Source organism: Cydia amplana, chromosome 26 (assembly GCF_948474715.1).
Source record: "Cydia amplana chromosome 26, ilCydAmpl1.1, whole genome shotgun sequence".
In the NCBI taxonomy this organism is placed as follows: domain Eukaryota; kingdom Metazoa; phylum Arthropoda; class Insecta; order Lepidoptera; family Tortricidae; genus Cydia; species Cydia amplana.
The window spans coordinates 4,680,232-4,701,343 of NC_086094.1; the positions used below are offsets into that span (position 1 = coordinate 4,680,232).

A 21,112-nucleotide genomic window follows, 5' to 3' on the forward strand; every position below is an offset into this window, starting at 1 on the left:
GATACTTCGTAAATAGGTAGTTAGGTAGTAGGTTTTATTAAATTCGCTAGGTGCACGACTGGTGCTGCCCTCATTTTGGCAGACTTTCTACGTTAAATGTTATGGAGTAAAATTAGTTCAAGCGGCTGCCGCTAGTACTAATGGCGGACATTCCATAAGATTACCTGTGTTTGTGAGGATCAGCGCCACTTCCCCCTCCACCGACTTCGCACCTGGCGAATAGTGGACTTGAAAATCTTCTGGGGGTTGAGAGAGATTATATCAAGAACAATCTTATTCAGTTAGGGGCTTGAAACTTCGTAGACAGGTTGTAAAAGACAAATCTCATGCGTTGTATAATAATTAACAAATGATTAACCGTCCCTACTACTATCTTTTGCGGCATAATGTTCTCAGCTAATGTAGAATTTATAACCACCAATATACAAATCCACGCGTACGAAGTCGCGGGCAACAGCTAGTAATACTATGAGTTTACATCAAAATGACCAAGGATATAATTAAATGAAACACAATAAAGTTTTTTTTTTACTAAAAACTATAATTCTTATAAATAAACAAGTAAAGGGTTTTTCATCCTTGTCTTACATACTACTCGTAACAACGAAACTCATGTGTTTTGGTTCCTCTTTTCAACACACGCGTGTCGGAAGCCGGTGTTGCTCGAAGCTCATCATAGTCAAGCTTTCTTAATTTTTTCTTCGATTCTAATACTTAGCAAAATTGTCAACGGGTTTCGGATTACATACTATTATAGTCCGTCGATTTCAAACTGGCCCCGAACGGCTTACGCTACGGCTTACGTAGGCGGACAAAGCGCGAACGCGGCGCGGCGCGGCGCGGCGCGGCGAGGATGAAACAAACCGTTGATACGTATAGGTATGTCCTACTCGTACGTGAGCGATTTAGACGCGAAGCGGCGCGGCGGCCGTTGTTCGCCTACGCAAGACGTAGCGTTATCCTTTATCTATTGTTAAGTAAATCAGCACGTGCCATTCCCTGCATAAAAAATGATTCAATCACTTTAACTGATTATTGAATTACAGCTCCTATGGAAATTGCAATAAGATTCAAAATAAACAAATGGAAAAATAATTTGCCATTTCTTGTGTGGCAGGGACCACCCAAGAACTATGGTTACTGAATGCCGGCTTACCCTTTTTTTCGCAGGTAGCGGCACGTGCGGTTTTACTTAATACAATAGACAAAGGGTTAGCCGTGAAATATGTACCGATAAAATTGTTGACGGCTTTCACGATGACGTTAATACTCATAGGGTTTCAGTTATGATTTAAAACGGCTTTCGTTATGATTTCTAATACTTGGGTGTTTTCATTTCTCTCTTCGGCTCTAAGTTCTAACAATTAAATTATCTACGGCTTTTATCATGATGTCGATATAAATTGGGTTTTTGGTGCATTTATTTAAATCTAACAGTAAATTGTCTATCGTAATTATGCTATAATTATAGGGATTTGATTTCGTCCCTCTCTTCTACTCGGTCGATTAAATTGTCCACAGCTTTCATAATCACAGGTTTCTGGTTCCTCTCTTCTATTCTAAGCGTGAAGTTGTCGACAGCCTTCATCATGATGTCGTACTTGACCGGTAGAGGGCGCTGCAGGTCGGCGGCGCGCACGCCAGCCGGCGGCAGCAGCCGGTGGCGCCGGATCACGTTGGCCAGCGCCGTCTTTGCCGACATCATTGCGTATGTAGCACCTGAGAACACAGTTAGGTTTACTTCCTGAGTTTGGAAAAAAATAGTTTGGTTGAAAATGAAATCGTTATGTACAGTACATTACGTGAATCCCATAATAATACGACACCAGTCGTGCACCTAGCGAATACTAACCGAGGCAGTTCCTGACGGAGTGACTGAAGGGCACGAACATGGCGGGGTGCGGCAGCAGGCCCTGCAGGAACCGCTCGGGGCGGAACTCCTCCGCGTCGGGCCCCCAGTACGCGGGATTGTACACTAACCGAGGCAGTTCCTGACGGAGTGGCTGAAGGGCACGAACATGGCGGGGTGCGGCAGCGGGCCCTGCAGGAACCGCTCGGGGCGGAACTCCTCCGCGTCGGGCCCCCAGTACGCGGGGTTGTATACTAACCGAGGCAGTTCCTGACGGAGTGGCTGAAGGGCACGAACATGGCGGGGTGCGGCAGCGGGCCCTGCAGGAACCGTTCGGGGCGGAACTCCTCCGCGTCGGGCCCCCAGTACGCGGGGTTGCGGTGCGTGCCCCAGATGTTGAACACCACCGTCGTCTCGTTCACCAGCGTTGTGCCTGACGCTACAATTAATAAAAAAAAAAAAAATTAACCAAACGCATGTAGAATCTGCAACGATTTTGATAGCACACGCAGTGCAAGTGTTTTTTATACGTCATTATTTCATAGAAGCATGACGTTTAAAATAACACTTGCACTGCGTGTGCTGTCACAATCGTTGCAGACTTCTCTTGGTCTGACTAATATAGTCTGCTGGCAAAGACATTTGAAAAATGCGCAATTGTCAAAATTAATATGGCAAGCAGCCTGAGACTTCGTGTCGACATTTTTAAATTTGCTACCGTAACATAATTCTACTGATAGGGATAGGGTAATGACATATAGGCACAAAGTATTACGACAAACAATAGACAAAGGATTAGCCGTTCCGGGCCAGTTACAAGTCGAAAGACTATATATACATATACATCTTGATATCACGATAGCGTGGTTCCAAAGTGCAGCCAGCAGACGATGGAGATCTGTTAGAAATAAATGGTGTGCGTCATGTGGTGCGGTGCATCAAGTGTGAGGATTCGGAAAACTTACGCAAAAGTGTATCTCCATGGACCTCTCGCACCACTATCGGTACTGGGGGGTAGAGTCGCAGGCTCTCCTTAATGACGGCCTCCAGATACGTCAGCTTCGGCAGATCCTCGACGGTCACGGCGCGGTCCGACTCACCGAACACTTCTTGCAGTCTGATAAAGAAAATAGACGACTCAATTTAATCAGTTATTAGATGAGCAAAGGCTAAATCCTTCAGTAAGGGCTGCCATATAAAAATATATTATCCTAACAAAAGTCCACACATCACCTTAAACATATTCACATTTCTTGGACAGTCATTACACCGAAATAAATCCCTTATTCATTCAGGTATACTTACTCCTGGTATAGAAATAGAAATTGTTTAAGTTTATGTATAAATTTATTTTCAGATGTTTCGTTCTTTAATTTATCTGGGAGCTTGTTATATATCTTAATAGCCATCATGTTTACATCCATCCAATAGCCATCATGTACCTTATCCTGCACGTCCGGGTACCGGGACAGCATCACGGTGGTGTAGCTGACCGCGTTTGCCGACATGTCGCTCCCGGCGGCCATGAACACCCGCAGCTCCAGGTATACTTACTCCTGGTACACCTTATCCTGCACGTCCGGGTACCGGGACAGCAGCACGGTGGTGTAGCTGACCGCGGTTGCCGACGTGTCGCTCCCGACAACCAAGAACACCAGTAGCTCCTCCCGCAGTTCCAGGTATACTTACTCCTGGTACACCTTATCCTGCACGTCCGGGTACCGGGACAGCAGCACGGTTGTGTAGCTGACCGCGGTTGCCGACGTGTCGCTCCCGGCAACCATGAACACCAGCAGCTCCTCCCGCAGCTCCATGTTGGAGTAGCCCTTCTCCACCCCTCCGGAGGACTGGATTACCACGTCGATGAAATATGACGGTTCGTTGTTATTGTTTTCTGTAAAACATTAAAAAAAACTGGTTAAATGGCCATGTTAAGCGAGAACAGAATGGCCTAAAGGGCTCATTTAGACGGTGTGAGAACTCGCATGCGAGTTTCATTACATTGCGCGGCCGCTGCAGGACACCATCGGAAGCGCGGACTTCTGGCCGAAGGGTGTGGTGTTTCGGCGGTTCCGGGGCAACCTGCCGAACCCTACGCCGAGTCAGACGACGGCGACGACACTACGAAGCCACGCTGTTACGCAGCGTACTACGTAAGCGAACAACACACGGACGCGAATCGAAGCGATGCGAAGCGAAGCGGCGCGGGGTGAATCAATCCTTTGATACCTATAGAAGTGTCCTACGTGGTCGATCTCGTTGCGAACGCGAATGCCGTGGGTGGGCCCCCCGCGCCGCGCCGCGCCGCGCCGCGCCGCGCCGCGTCGCTTCGCTTCGCGTTCGCGAGTTGTTCGCTTACATAAGACGTAGCGTTACGTCGCGTCGTCGCTCAAATCTAATGTTTAGTTAATTTCAGTTTTATGTATATTGTTTTTCTTTGTATCTTTCTTTTTAATAACAAAACTTCCGTGAGACAAAGACTACTTTAAGTCGAAAAACGCTTGACATGTTTCAAGTGAAACATAAAAGTATCTTTCTTTTGTTTTTGAAGTTTGAATAATATGTAGGTGTTACACGTGGGTATTTACTTACTGAAATCCTTAAGTCCATCTGCAGTCATTTTTTCCTTTTTGTTTTGTATAATCTGTAAGTGGTAATAAATTAAATTAGAAAACTAGAATACTTTTATTTAGTTGATTTTTTTTTCTTTTTTTTTTGTGATTTAATATCTTCTATTAATCATATTTACCTAATAAAAGTCAAAATACAAATACAAAAAACAGTAACAACTTAAGATTAGCTTAAGCCTAGTCAAAAAGTCCCCCGCGAGTTGTCCCCGGCGCAAAGGTACCCATCACGCTAGCAGCGTTACCACGTTGAATGGCGATGGACAACCTTTGCACCAGGTATGAACCCGCGCGGGCGTCGTATGATTATTGCGTTAATATTAGTTCGAGCGCCCAAATGTCACCATAAATCTAATATTTGTGTTTAAATTAAACGCGTGGACGCAAGACGAGTTTGACATAAAAAAATTTCTGATAAAATTGGTAAATTGGTCAATTTGATCATCCCGTCTGGACGGGCCTTTAGTTTGACTTCTGATCCTTGTAGCGGTGCTCCCAAGCTTCAAGGATCTCGATGTTGCCGGGCTGAAAAGTGGTGCCGTTTCCACCACCAGCCCCTTGAATTTTCCCCTTACAATTCTCATACAATCGCTGTAGAAAAAATTAAACTTTTTTCACAAATAGGACTTATGTGGGTCTAGATCTTAGGGTATTGGCACTACCTAATTAAGATTGGTATTAATTGAAAGAACGTTTATTTACCTTTAAATTTAAAATATATATATTCATATTTTAAGTTTACAGAAAATATTATCCTATTGAGTTTTTATAAGATGTTTGAAAAAAAAAAACATGTAAATAACTGTTTGAATGGTAGCGCGTTATGCTAATTTCTAAAGCGTCTCCGTTATGGTAAAAACGGCCTGAAAATGGTCAGGATCATACTTATGCACTTAACAGATGTTAGATAAAGTTGCGTTTAATGCTCGTTTCATAACTCAAGCCAGAAAATTATCATTAATAATAGAAACTACTGGAGCTATATCAGTTAAAATGGTGGACTAGTACTAATAAGTAGTAGTAGTAAACACTTTATTGCACAAAACAAGTACATAACACAGAGATAATCCAGTAAATGTGTACAAAGGCGAACTTATCCCGTTAAGGGATCTCTTCCAGCTAACCTTTATGTAACTGAGAGATACATTATGAAATGGTAGTCAAACTAAGATAAACTGTACATGACGGCGAGACTTAAAAGAAGTAGCTAACCCTAGAAACATAACTAAATACGATGCGATGCATTAGGTGCAAAGGCATATACATGTATAAATATACGAAACAATTATATATCCATAAAAATATTAATACATACATTTAAATAAATATATATATATATATTTAAATACCTACAACTATATTAATATATATAACCGCACAATCCTACCTACGTGTCGTTCAATTGACATTTAATATTATTGCCATAACCTCTTTAATTTTGCCTTCAGCGACGCTACAGACTGACACTGCCTCAGCGGAGATGGCAACGCGTTCCATAGCCTCACAGAGTGTATCGTGAATGATTTATTGTAGGACCGGTGTTTGTGGGGAGGAATAGCGAGCGAAAGATCCGCACTAGATCGCAGCCGGTGGTCACTTCCATCCGCCAGAAATCTAAACCGTTCTGCAAGGTAAGCTGGAGAAGAGGGGCAGAACAGCACCTTATAAAGTAGAGATAAGGTGTGCAAGTCTCTACGGCGGCGGATAGGTAACCACTCAAGCTGAGAACGGAACGATGAATAAGAGTTGGGTCGTGTAATATGTTTATGGTAAGTGAATTCAGCCGTTTTGGCATTTATCAGGTTTATCAGTGGTCTAAATAAATTGAAAACTACATTTCAAAATGCTAAAAAAGGTTCCTATGATGCACATTTCATACTGGCCGCTGCTTTTGCAAACATACACAACACCGGCCCTTCAAACTTGTATTTGTAACTTTTTTTTGAGTCCAAAACTCAAATAAATAATATTTTATGCAAACAAAGAATATGCCATTGTAAAGGTAATTAAACGTACTTTCAATTGATATCATTTTTAATTACGTAGTGCAAATACGCTAAGAGCTAGACCTACATAAGTCCTATTTGTGAAAAAAGTTTATTTTTTTCGACAGCGAATGTATGAGAATTGTAAGGGGAAAATTCAAAGGGCTGGTGGTGGAAACGGCACCACTTTTCAGCCCGGCAACATCGAGATCCTTGAAGCTTGGGAGCACCGCTACAAGGATCAGAAGTCAAACTGCGGTCTAATAATTATGCATACGACACAGTTCTAAAGATCCTGGTCTATAGGTAATTTGATTGTGACGTCACATGCTAGTGTTTCATATAAATTCCATAGTAGCAAATTCGTTTTGAGAGTTCGAAAAAAGAAACTAATTTGACTAGTAGTCAAATACCCTATTACTTATGGAGCACGATCTTCTTTTCGACTTCACTAATCATTACACAATAAGTCAATTTGATAATGTAGATGAATAATACCTCCTCTATAAATGTATGTGTGCGTTTCAAATGGTGTTGATACTGCCTGTAGACCGGCAGGCTTTTGTAGACGAAGTCGGGGTGCAGCCACGGCTGCATTACGCGCTTGGCCAGCACCTGCGTGCATTCATCTATCGCATGCAGAAGGTAGTAGTGGTCCGGGTTTTTTTGCGTATTAATTGGCGTGTTCAAGGCAGTCTCTAAAACAGGATGAGATATAGAATTTTATTTGACTGAAACATAAAAAGGACGAATTTATATTATTGTAACTAGCACCTAAACTTTCTCAATAAAAAGTGTACAAGTAAGGCCAGCGTAAATAGAGTAAGACCGAGAAAAGTCTGCAGCGATTTTGATAGCCCACGCAGTGCAAGTGTCATTTTAAACGTCGAACTTCTATGAATTTATGACGTGTAAATAACACTTGCATTGCGTGGGCCGTTTCTTCACTGCGTATATCCCTTTCTATACCTATATGGTGTTTCAAATCTTGTAACTTAAATTTGAACCACTTAGGTGTCTCATTGAACTGAAATTTCGATTACTTCCGTATTTGCGATGACAATGCAATAGTACGCTAACATGGAGCTGATCTGATGATGTAGTCGGAAGGTAGCAAACGGAACTCTTCGATGGGAAGACATAAACACATTGAGTTTAGGCTCATTTGAAAGGTCTCGAGACGAGACGTACTTGATAGAGTTATAGACGTGCAAAGTACAGTCGGCAATAAAAGTGTGTATTAAACAATATTTTTGACGGTTACTTGTTATTGTAAGAAATCATAAATATTAACTGTCACTGAACACATCAGTGAAACTGGAAAAAAATCCTCGAGTACCTATAATATTAGTGCCAAAAATAAATATATTTCAAGGATCTTACCGCAAATTGTATCGAACGTGAAAGTTGTGACGTATCTCCAGATGGGGAAGTCTCCGCCCCCCGCTTCGGCCCGCAGCAGGTCGGCCATGATGGAACTCTTCGCGTCGAACACCGGCACCAGCTGATTCAGGTTCTTCCGGTTGAAGAAAGCAGCGTTGATTTTGCGACGAGGGTGCCAAATGTTTACTACAACGGTTTTTAGTCACATGAATCACTACACTTTATAAAACAACTGTCTGTTTGTGTGTATGTATTTATGTTCGCGACAAATTAAACTCAAAAACTATTGAACGGATTTTCACTTGATTTTCATGCGGTTTTCGAATCAATATAGTGATTATTGAGGAAAGTTTAGGTATATAATTTGTTAAGGTTTTGTGTAACCCGTGCGAAACCGGGGCGGGTCGCTAGTGTCAAATAAGTTTGCACTGAAAGTTTGTGCGGGGTGAAATTTTAATCGCCAGCCATACTCTGCGTAGTGACTGTTTTATAATTTTTTTGGCTGTTTCATACATTCCGGCTGATGTAATGCCGTTGATTTCTATGGGATATATTACGATATAGTGAGAGAAATCAGTCATCGTAAATAATCTGAATATAGACATGCGGCGGCGTGTCAAGCCAAGTTCAAAAGAAGAGAACTGGCGACGCAGCAGCCGTGCGTTATATTACACGAACTATTTGGAGTCATTTTGACCTCTACGTAACTCAAAATCTATTAAACATAAACATAATACATACAGGGTGCTTCCTGTAACAGGAGCAATAAATTAAACTAAAGGCTGTACTCCTCAAACTGACCAACATTTGTTCAGCAACTTTTAAAAATTATGAATCCTTTAGACTTCCTCTTTTTCATACAAAATAAATATTGCCTTCAATGTACGCTGACATAAGTGTGTTTGACGTTGCTTGTCACGCTTTAAACATAACAAAATTTGCAATACATTGCGTCTTAGAATAAACTTTAAACTATTAAGATTTGTAATTACCTGGGGCAAATATGGATCCGTTGCCAATTGCGGTTCGAATATACTTTATTAGGAATTCATCTTTGTCCAGGCACGCTTTGGACACCACCTCGATAGCCTTGGGGTCTGTCATACCTGTGAAACTATTTGTGTGAGAAACTATAACACACACACACACACACACACACACACACACACACACACACAACAATTAACAATCTTTAAAACGCAAAATTGTTTAGTATCTCAGTAGACAAAAATAGTCGCTCGTTCATGTTTTTTCTATGGGAGCGCGGCGGCGGCACGTTATTGGTCAAATTCTTTTATAGTTGACTACAGCGTATCGAAATGAATATTATAGTTGAGTTGGGAGTCCATACATGAAAAGTACGCAATTATAGTTTGGTATACGAAATCTTAATTCAACCATACTATAAAATATCATTTTCACACCACCTATTCGGAAAAGAGCTTTTTCTTCCCTGCTAGGAGGGATCAAAGTGGCACTTTTCCTCCCTGCTAGGAGGGATCAAAGTAACACTTTTCTGTTCTAGCACACTATTTTTAATTTTTTTTGCACATTATTTTTTTAGCTTAAATAATGTGTTTAAGCATCAGATTGTGTCAACACTAAGATTTTTTATTTTCCTCATAGTTGATGTGAAAAGCAGTACCTATGTGTCACGATTTGTTAGTTGGACGTCCAATACGCAGTACAGGGTGGCGAACTTAGAGGTATACAACCTTTTTTTGCCGCCATTTTATTTTGGTGGTAAATATGACAGTTATTGCATGAAAATTAGTTTGTGTAGATACGGCAAATTTATTATGGAGCGTTTTACGACGGAACAACGTGTTTTAATCATTAAAAACAATAGAAACATTAAAAATAACGTTTCCCGGTCGATTAATTTCGAGAAACGGTGACATTGACTGGCCCCCAAGATAGCCCGATTTAACAGCTCCAGACTTTTTTTCTGTGGGGCTATCTAAAGGGACGTGTCTATGCTAATAGGCCAACGAACCTTCAGCAATTAAAACAAAATATTCGAAACACTGTCGCTGAGATAACGCCAGAAATGTTTGAAAAAGTGATGAAAAACGCGATGAAAAGGGTTCGCATCTGCCATGCTGCTAGAGGTGGACATATGTCTGACATTATTTTCCATGTGTAATTGCTGACCCTACATATTATATTTAACAAGGAATACTTAATATTTTTTATGTTTTATAGAATAAAATTTCAAAAATAAAGTGTATACCTCTTATTTGGCCACCCTGTACTATTTTCTACAGGCGACGAGTAGAAAAAATGACTGTCAATAAAATGAAAATTAAATAAATGTTCCATAATTTTTCCTCGGCCATGTCGGACTGTACCCTGTGACTGTACCTAATTATGAAAAAGTCGGCAAAATCATAACTAAAACTTTAAAATTGAAATAGTCGGCCAGAAACGAAACTCGGGGGAAACATCTTTTCAAAATATTATATGTATACTGGGTCAACCAAATCTTGTCAGTAGAAAAAGGCGGCAAATTTGATAAATGTAGGCGCGAAGGGATATCGTCCCATAGAAAATTTGAATTTCGCGCCTATTTTTACTGACAAGGTTTGGTTGACCATCTATTTCTTATAATGAACAGGCATTCAATTAAAAAAATATATGTCATGCAGTTAATTTTATACTTACTAACTAACAGCCTATTGGCCACCCACAAACTTGTAAGGCCATCGTGTTCATTTGCTATTCGGCCCAGGTTTTGTAATGCTTGCATAATATCTGAAAAAAATATAGGAAAATACGTTGTACAGTCGCCATCTAATATCGGAGCGACCAAGGTGCTCAAAAAAATCGGAACACTGAGAAAAATAATTAGCCAAATTAATTGAGGAATAAAAAAAATCGTGGCACTTAATAAGTACCGTATAATCAGAACTTACAACAATAGTCCAAATTCAACTTCCAGTAAAAGTACATTACGATACAAGTGCGAAAAGTAGGAAATTGGAATTACCTTTACGCACGTGTATTGTACAACGTTTTACAGTACATATGGCCCTTTAAATTTTCGACATACGCACGTATAGTGCTAGTTACCGCACAAGGGCGGTAATTGCATGCTGAGTTGAGGCCATTTCGTGGCAATTTACTTATTTTGTGTTTTCTTTCATATTATGTATTGTCTATGCTTACGAATACATAATCATTTCTTTACAAAAAAGTTATATACAGTGGTATTACTAAAAGAAATTAAAAACTAATGTAAATCTAAAATAGGCCCTTGAGGCATTGGTACCAAGGATGCTGGCGACATTTCCTCGCTGTATCGCAATGCTGATACGTTGTGCGAGGTAGCCGCCAGCTCTTCGGTCACCAGTTACGTCAACCAGACGCTTCGCGCGAATAAATTCTATTCTATTCTATTCTATATGTACTGTAAGTAAATATTTTTCAAATTATGTTGAGTAGGTAATATGTAATGTATGTAAGCTCCAAAATAAATATAACGAGTACAAATAATAAAGACTCGTTAAGAATCAACGTAAAAAACTGGGACCATAGTTGTACTTAAGGACTATAAGTTACCTGATTTTACGGTAGGTACCTAATAAGGACATAAATTTTGATCAATACCCTTAAACTGATTTTGGTGTAACTAGCAATGTGCAAGCTGTAGAAAATTCTCAAAATTTCTAATAATAAAATTTCCAATTTGATGAGAAAATAGGTACTCGTGCAAATTTCCACTTCGAAAGATTCCGTTCAGGGGACCGATTTTTAAAATTCGACCACACAATTTCGTGTATTTCAATCAGTAATATACCTATCTCCACTAATAGGCATTTAAATTCTACTAATAGAATTGAAAACGAGTGGTCAATACGACTAGATTCCTAATTTCTATCGCTCGTATTTAAAAAATTAGCATATCGCCGTTTTCCACCGATTTTCGAGTGACGAAATCGAGCGATCGAAATTCAAAAATCTGCTCCCAGATTAAGGATTATTACTTAAGGAACAGGACTTTATTAATGTCCTTCACGGTTAACGACTGTTTCATTTAACATTTACGTCACTCAGATCTGGATCTGACTAATAACCACAGGGGACCTCAAGGCTGGCGCGTACCTCTCTCAACGCATTGGACGCTTCGGGCCTTCGACCCTACGCGAAGTTCGGCCTTCGGCCTTTGCATTTATAGCTGGTCAACCAAATCTTGTCAGTAAAAAAGGCGCGAAATTCAAATTTTCTATGGGACGATATCCCTTCACGCCTACATTTTTCAAATTTGCCGGCTTTTTCTACTGTCAAGATCTGGTTGACCAAGTATAGACACTTATACTATTGTTCTGTGTTTAAGCACTGACAGCCTGGACGCTTACATGGAGCTCGGCCTTCGGCTTTCGCATTAAATATCCACACCAAAATTTCACGTAAACCATTGCGGCTGTGTCCCTGACATAGCCTCTCTCAATTTTTTTTCTATCAAAAAAATTAATAACGTAACGAGAAAAAAAGATTTCGCAATATAAACGATTTTATCACAAATATGCCAAAAAAGATTGTCTAAGATACAAAATAATGTTTTACAGTCACGGCCGTGCCCCCGTCAAGACGAGACAAAAGGCAGTGCATATACAATAAGACATTTTCACCACACCAGCTCGGAAAGGCTTACTTTGCACTTCAAAAACTGATAGTAAAGTTGCATTTTATTCACATGTGAGGCAATGAGGATTGTGTTTCACTCGGGGGTAAATTTTGTTTAACCCTCGTGCTTAGAAACCCGCGCAACGCTCAAGATTCCATTTTTGGAACCACTCGCTACGCTCGTGGTTCAATTTTGGAATCTTTCGCTTGCTCGGGTATCAATATTAGCACGAGCGGTTAAACAACAACTTTGCCCCCTTGCCGGTTCGAATCCGGCCTTCACCACTGGAGGGCTTCGTCACTTTTTCTTTAATATATGACATCTATTTCAGTTGCCAATATGGCAAGGTGCGAAGTCGGTGGAGAGGAAAGTGGCGCTGATCGTCACAAACACAGATCATCTTATGGAATGTCCGACATTAGTACTAGCGGCAGCCGCTTGAACTAATTTTACTCCATAAGATTTAACGTAGAAAGTCCGACAAATTGAGGGCAGCGCCAGTCGTGCACCTAGCGAATTGTGACTACTTAAAAAAACACAAATCAAAATATTTAACAAAATTATTTGATTTGTTCCCAAAGTTGTGTACGTTTTACGTACTCAACTTTTTTGCAAATCGTGAGTTCACATATTGTTACACTAGCAGTACCCGTGGCGCCGCCCGCGTGGAATTCGGTCTGTGTCAGTAAGCTAATTCATCCCTAATTTCTCTTTCTCTCCCCGGAGGCGGAACTTGAAGTAAAGTGACAGATGGATACGATTAGCGGACTGAAGTCCAGATAAAATATTTTACAATTAGGTAGGTACCACTAAACAAAACTACACTCCAAAACCAATAGTTTTTTTCGCCCTTATTCCAATATTAAACGACACAGAGTAGTGTAGGTGTATAACGGACAATACAGTACTACTTTTGTATTTTTACGTTCTTGACTGTATACTTACCTATCCAAATCATGTCCATGACCATGACCAATATCATCCAATTCTGTCCTCCAGTCAAATCATTCTGAGCATGAAAAATTAAGAATTATACACAGAAAAATCCATACTTCCTAACAAACTTTCGAATTTAGGTCTAATATTATATTAGTTAGAAGTAAGATTAGAGGAAAGGAGAATACTATAGATATGAAAAACTTGTTATATTATAGGTCAATATTAGGGAACATCTTACACAGATAGCATAGCCCCAAACTAGTAAGCAAAACTTGTACTATGGGTGCTAGGCGACGATATACATATACAGGGTGATTGGAAATTCGCCGTATTCCTTGAAAGGGGTTATTCTATGGGTTATTTGCAATGATTTAAGTTCAGTGAACTAGGGGTCAAAACTCATTGGTTTTCAAGTTATTTGAGTTTTTAGGTTTTTGTTTAAAAAAACCCGCCTTTCGACATAAAAGTGGTAATAACTACTTAAATTTGGAATAAAAAAAGCATTGGTCTAATAGCCAATAAGCAACTGATTACGTGAAATAAAAAAAAAACGCCAACATTTTCCAAAATTTTACAAAAAAAAAGGATTTGAAGTCGCAAGTTTTTGTAATTTTCCCCACATTGTAACATTTTAAGGCATTACTTTAAAAAAAGTATAACACTTCGCTTAAAAAATACAAAACTAAGTTCCTCAGTTCCTCAGCTTTCTAAAAAAATACGAATGTCTACATTTTCTCATAAACTTTTTAAAATAATGATAATAGCAGAGCAGGCGGAAAACTTGACCTAGCGTACGTGACCCTTAATCGGTTTGTTTATGTCACTTAGTATCTCCGTGGGCTTTATTTGTCCCTTAATCGGTTTGTTTGTGTCAGTTTAGTATCTCCGTGGGCTTTATTTGTCTTCGTTACCTTATCTTATCTTATTTTCTTGGGGCAGGGGTCACGTCAGGTTGCCTTCGGTGACACAAACAAACCAGATCCAGTCCATTCCCGATCTAACACCATGTGACTAATCTGGGGTCACATGAAAGATTTGGTCTAATGACAGACCGATACGTAACGTTGAAGGGCAAATGCAAGAAGGCCTTTTGAGGCGAGTGACAATAACTGAAGTACGAAGAAGTCTCCGTGTTCGCATACGAAACCAGGGCAAGCAATTCGAGCAAGATTTGTATGATTTATATGTACATATGAAAATAGATAAATAAATACTGTGGTCCTAGTGAAAAGGGGTACAAGTTTTGGTGTAAAAGGGCATAAGTGTTACGTGGAACCAACGCCATTTACAATTGCGCCGCCCGAGACTTGTACCCTTATTCATTAGGGCCACAGTTATACACAATCTGTGCGGAAAGAGAAGAGTCGTGGAATGTATGGGACGCAATACATTCCACGATTCTTCTCTTTCCGAACAGGCCGCGTAGCCAAGATGCCAATCGCTTACGCTTCGTAGCGATCGAAACGCAACCGTCACTGTCGCACTAATACGGAAGAGTGATAGAGAGACACAAAGCGTTTCGTTATCGAAGCGATAGCGATTGTAACCTTGGCTAGGCCGGCACACTCTACATACAAAACGACTCAGGAACAAATATTATTATTTGTGTTCTTCACACAAATAAATGCCTTTACCGGGATTCGAACCCAGGAACATCGGCTTCACAGGCAGGGTCACTATCCACTAGGCCAGACCGGTCGTCGAACTCGAGGCGAACTACAAGCTTACCTTCGTTGCTGCCAGCGAAGATGTGGGCGTGTCCGATGACGGGGTAGCTGTCAGGTAAGCTCGGTATCTCAGCCGCCAGCTTGTATAGCCGCCTGCGCGACCACCGGTAGTACGCCGCGCCCAGCGCCATCGCCACTAATAACAGCTGCCAGATCATCCTGCCTGTGGATAAAAGTTAATTTGTTTTAAGAAATGGGTTTTGAATATGGTTGTAACTGTCCAGCGAGAAAATTAGGTTCGGAAATTGTAAATAAAGAAAAAAACAGCCAAGTGCGAGTAGTACTCGCGCACGAAGGGTTCCGTACCATTCCGTAATATCGAGCAAAAAACGGCAAAAAAATCACGTTTGTTGTGTAGGAGCCCCACTTAAATATTTATTTTATTCTATTTTTAGTATTTTTTGTTATAGCGGCAACAGAAATACATCTGTGAATATTTCAACGGTCTAGCTATCCGGTTCATGAGATAGAGCCTGGTGACAGACAGACCGACAGAGGAGTCTTAGTAATAGAGTCCTGCTTTTACCCTTTGGGTACGGAACCCTAAAAAAGGCGTGTAAGTAAACAATGAGTAATAGGCGTGTAGTAATGCGGATATATCGGTCATTGGCGTCCAAAAGGTTAAACGAGCAATTCTTGTTTATTTATTTATTTATATGTTTATTTATATAGGTATATATTTTGGGGATCTCGGGAACGGCTCCAACGACTTCGATGAAATTCGCTATATGGGGGTTTTCGGGGCCGAAAAATCGATCTAGCTAGGTCTTATCTCTGGGAAAACGCGCATTTTTGAGTTTTTATATGTTTTCCGAGCAAAGCTCGGTCTCCCAGATATTTATCAATAATGTCATCCCTACACGACCTATAGTTTAGCATTAGAAAGAACTTGAAAGAAGGTAAGCGATTTTGACATGTCTTTGAATTGAAAAACACTTTTTCACCTCAGCAGCTCGAACAAGGGTACTTTGATTCTTAAAAACAGTGAGCAAAATGCGATTTTGCTCACTGAGTGAGACAAAATGACATTCAAGTGACCTTTATAGTCAAATGTCATTTCAACATGCGGGGTCTAATAAAACTTCGAAATACTTGGGTTCTATTATCTCTGTCCCTTTCACACTGTTAGCAAAAAGAAACAGACAAAAAAAAGTTAAAACGACATTCAACAGTATATTCACGGTTTATAATAGACCCCCGAAAAACTTCAGACCGCATCGTTCCAAACCACGTACGAGTATGAATTCTTAATAATTAATAAATAAAAATAAAGTTTAAGATTTGATAAAAACTGATAAAATACTATATTTTAGGTATTTTGTTGTACAATTAAAATAACGAACTCAAAAAATACACAGATCATCACGCAAAATTAATTATTTTACTTTTAAGAATTTCTACCATAGTTGACAAATAGTACGTATCCGCAATTCGGACCGTATCTTACAAAGATTTTTTTTACAAAAAAAAGTTTGAAGTGTCAGTTAATGTTTGTTATTTCTATATTATTTTAATGGAATTTATTATTACGTTTTGTTTTTGTGTTCCATTGCGGTAATTAAACTTAATTGTTTGTATATCTTAAGAAAACATGAGTGCAGGTATTAAGTGATGAACAAGGATTACATTTTTCAAGTTGTCTAATAGGTATGTTCTCACTGTGCTGAGGTGAAAAATGTTGTGTACTACACGAGATCAAAGTTATTTACATCTCGTGCGCTTTTGAGTCCCTTACTACGCTCAAGATTCTAAATTAGATTCACTCGCTACGCTCGTGAATCTATTATAGAATCTTTCGCTTGCACGGGACTCAAAATAAGCACTCGAAGAAATATCAAACTTTGATCACTTGTTGTACAATAGTAGTTTATGCAACAGTGATATAATAAGGGTTCTTAAAATTCAAGGGTCGAAGTTACAAAACGAGACGTAGTCGAGTTTTGTAAAAAAAGACCCGAGAATTTTAAGAACCAATTATGAGCTGTTGCATACATTACTTTTTCTATGACAGCTGCAGCAAAAAAAAAAAAAAAAGAGTTATTATTAAAAAAAAGAGATTATTAAAAAAAAAGAGTTATTATTTAAAAAAAATTGAGTTATTATTTAAAAAAAAAAAGAGTTATTATTTAAAAAAAAAAGAGTTATTATTGTAAATGAAAACATACCTCTTTCAATCAAGATGATCGGAACTTGTATCTTTAAAAAAAATAAAGCAGTTGTATTATACTCATAAGATGACTGCTAGCAGTCATCTTATGAGCCTATAGACAAAGCATTCAAATGACATTGCTTTAGATATCACTGTCAGTCATTTAATTGACACATTTAAGTGCTGGAGTAGAAAAATAACTATTTAAAAATCAATAACTATTACTTATGAAAGCAGAAGACTATAAAAGATCGTATTAGATTCATAATTGTTACATAGGTATTTACCGTAACTTATTTTTAAAATGTGTTTTTCAATTAAAAGACACATCATGATTGTTTACCTTATTTCTAATGCTAAAAAAAACGAAGTATAGTGTGAGGGCTTGTTCTAAGAAGCTGTTGTACATATTCTTGTAATTTTAATTTAATTACTAAGGTCTCTTGTCATGTCAATTTGGAAAAAATAATATTTGTATTTGTAATGTTAATTTTCAGAAAATTAAGACTACGTTTGTATTTGTATTAAACTAGCGACCCGCTCCGGCTTCGCACGGGTTAGAGTCAGACCAAGAAAAGTCTGCAGCGGATTTAATAGCCCACGCTGTGCACGTGTCATGTTAAACGTCAAACTTCTATGAAATTATGACGTATAAATAACACTTGCACTGCGTGGGCTATCAAAATCGCTGCAGACTTTTCTTGGTCTAACTCTAGCAAATTATACATAAAAACCTTCCTCTTGAATCATTCTATCTATTAAAAAAAATCGTCGTTGCGTAGCCGTTGCGTAGTTTTAAAGATCTAAGCATACATACAGACAGACAGACAGCGGGAAGCGACTTTGTTTTATACTAATGAAGTGAAGGCGATTTCGCGCGTGTCCTCAACTTTCGTCTTTAAGAATCAGAATCAGAATTTTCGTCTTAAAATGTTATATACCGTAAAACGGGGTGAGTAGGGGCAAAACTGACATTCAAACTGATAACATTTTATTTTTATATGTGTTCCGGACGTATGTATTTTAGTTTTTATTTTATTTTGGGTAGTTCTATTTCATAACTGTGACGATAAACGAAAACCCACCTTACCCCGTAGTCCCTCGTATTTGGGGCGAGTTGGGTTTTCATACAAATGTGATTTTGGAAGATTGTTGGATCGATTTTTTTTTTTATTATGAGTATTACTATAGCTCCATTTTAAATTGGAATACATTATTTTTGTAGCATTAGCCTTTAAAAACCCATCTCACCCCTTTCATCCCTTCTCTCCCCATTCATAACCCAACTCTCCCCGCGAATCCTACACACCCCATTTTATGGTAGTGCAAACGGACTTACTTGCGATTTGCGAACGATGTTGACAGTGAACCGTCTGGTCTACTCGAACGTCAACTCGGCCTGAACACCCCGTATCTACTGCGACTAGACTAGTTAAGTTATCGCCGGCCCAGGACCGGAAAACCACGTTTTTAAAGTTATTCAAATGTATTAATTAAGCCTATCGCCTAAATAAACATTAAGATTTGTGGTGAACCTAATTATACTTAGGTACTTTACTTTTCGGGTAGCACGGCCGCATTTTTATCGCTTGTCACCATGCCTGTCGCGTTCTAACAAGTAAGTGCGAAAGTAACGGGCATAGTGACAGGTGATAAAAATGGGGTCATGCTGCGCCCGCTGAGGGCAGAGGGCGTTTTCTAAAATAAATATCGAAAACCTGACTCTCACAGATCCTGGTGTTTTTGGGTTCTTTCAACTCAGAATCACTAGCATATTCAATTCTGATGATAAAGAAATGTCCCAAAAATTTGTATGAAAGCTAGGGGTCACAAACCCGGTTTCACCGAAATCGAAAAAACCGGAAAAACCGGGTTTTCAGCCAATTGCCAAAACCGGGTTTTGACTTTGATAAAACCGACTTTTTCGAGGTTTTCGATTTTACAGTTTTATAAACATAGTTTAATTATTTTGATGAGCAACAATTCCTTCAGAGTTTGTTATTATATTTAGAACAACACAATACATTATACGAAGTTCGTATACGTATTATATAAAACTGCTTACTATTTTCACTAAATATCCCTTAATTTCCTGTACTACGTAGTTTAAATAACATTTTAGTAGTAACGTTCGTTGATCTCTAGTTAAAAATGTTGATTGTAGTAATTATAACAAAATACAATCTCGCGAAATTTACTATGTACCTACAGTTTTCTTCTTCTTTGTTCCTTCAGGTTCCTTTGCCTTTGTTAGAAACGATTCGGTCCATGATGTCTAATTCCCCGAATGTCTAGTCAAGTTACGTCAATTCCCCGAATGTCTAGTCGTCATACGTCCATTTACTGAAACGACTAGTGTCTACAAGCATAATTCCCCGAATGTCTAGTCGTCATACGTCATTTACTTTTTAGTCGTTCGCTATTAGTCTACATCGCAAACGGGCTAGAACGCAAAATGACCACATTATTTTTTCCGTTTTATCTTAACCTTATAGCGATGCCGACGGAGCCCCGCTTACTGTTTGGCCTTCGGCCATTTGAAGAAACCTAATGAACCTAACCTACCTATGTCAAATGTGGTGATATAAAATGTGGTCATTTGGCATTGGAACTACACATTCGGGCAAATAGACACTCATGGAACTAGACGATCAGGAAAATAGACATACGTGGAAATAGACAATCAGGGAAATAGACATTCGTGGGAAACAGACATTTAGGGAATTAGACATCATGGACCGAACCGCTCAGCTGATGTAGTGGTCGCAACCAAATCAAATCCCTTGAAACTTACCTCGTTTAGCGAGTTGGGTATTATCAGCGGTGTGTGTTTCCTGAAGGAGGACTATGTCAACCCCGTTGTCACGTAATATTTTGCTCAGGCATTCCGTTTCAAAATTGCTGACCATCCATGAGGTTAAAAACTTTATTGATGGAATTTGATGGTCTTGGTAAAGATAGAGTAAATATAAATGTCGTGGAAGAAAAATACTTGCTTATTAATTACAAATTATATGTAAAATCGAAATCACCGAAAAAACCGGAAACCCGGTTTTGCTGTTGAACAAAAACCGAAAAACCGGTTTTCTAAAATACGCACGGTTTTGTGACCCCTAGTGTGAGCTGGTTAATCTCGTCGATAATAGAGGATTGGTCGGAATGGCTTCTGAAATGAACATTTCACACTTGTTAAAATTGATCGAAAGACCGATTTCTGCGAAGCGGTCAATTAAAGTTTTAAGGTCAGCCAACACAGATGACTTACTGCCACCGATGGTGCCGTCGTCTAAATACCAGAAATTTAGGTCCGATGTGAGCTGAGTGATGAGGGGGTGGATGGCTAGGCTGAAAATTTCGGGCTCTAGTGGGTCTCCTTGCTGGTATACTACACAAGAAAGTATTTCATTATTTTTATACATGAGCTTTGAAGTGGTCCCGTAACATTGCCAAAGGTAGCTATAAATTTCTGGTAAATCATTTTCAATTTGGGTCAATAAGATGCCTCGGTCTATGGAATTAAAGGCGTTTTTAACGTCGACTTTCACAAGAATTTCGAAATTTTGGCTGTCTAAAAAAGAGCGAGTCGCATGTACTGCCGCTTCACATCCTCCTTTAATTCCAAAGCCCAGCTGGGAAGGTTTAAATTTGCTTTGCAAATGGGTTTTTTGAATAATTATAATTTATTTTACATTGCTTGTTCGTCTTTGCGTCACGTAGTTAGTACCAAATTTCAACTCTGACAGGCGTATCTCACTCCGTGATTTCGTCGCTTTGCTACAGGTAGCAAGTACATCCGTTCGGCCCCAATTTTGGGGAAAGCCATAAG

At 39.3% G+C, this 21,112-nt stretch overlaps 1 protein-coding gene and 1 pseudogene across 1 annotated transcript; both read right to left on the reverse strand.

Annotated features, from left to right (window-relative positions):
* Positions 1 to 1,465: 1,465 nt before the first annotated feature.
* Positions 1,466 to 4,469, reverse strand: LOC134660056 (cytochrome P450 4V2-like; annotated as a pseudogene).
* A 469-nt stretch (positions 4,470 to 4,938) lies between these two features.
* LOC134660057 (cytochrome P450 4C1-like) lies at positions 4,939 to 20,195 on the reverse strand. Its single transcript, XM_063515756.1, has 7 exons — positions 20,081 to 20,195; positions 15,139 to 15,300; positions 10,509 to 10,598; positions 8,837 to 8,950; positions 7,845 to 8,030; positions 6,960 to 7,159; positions 4,939 to 5,067 (listed from the first exon to the last, which is right to left on the reverse strand). The coding sequence occupies exons 1-7, from the start codon at positions 20,193 to 20,195 to the stop codon at positions 4,939 to 4,941; spliced, it is 996 nt and encodes a 331-aa protein (XP_063371826.1).
* Between the last annotated feature and the right edge of the window lie 917 nt (positions 20,196 to 21,112).

What these genes read in the sequence shown, in the direction of transcription:
- LOC134660057 (XM_063515756.1), bottom strand. Translation starts at nt 20,195, where the DNA reads ATGGTCAGCAATTTTGAAACGGAATGCCTGAGCAAAATATTACGTGAC. An exon ending in GGCCAATAGGCTGTTAGTTA is followed by an intron (nt 8,951 to 10,508) that starts GTAAGTATAAAA and finishes ATAGTTTCACAG; the next exon opens with GTATGACAGACCCCAAGGCT. An exon ending in CACATACATTTATAGAGGAG is followed by an intron (nt 5,068 to 6,959) that starts GTATTATTCATC and finishes TTTTTTCTACAG; the next exon opens with CGATTGTATGAGAATTGTAA.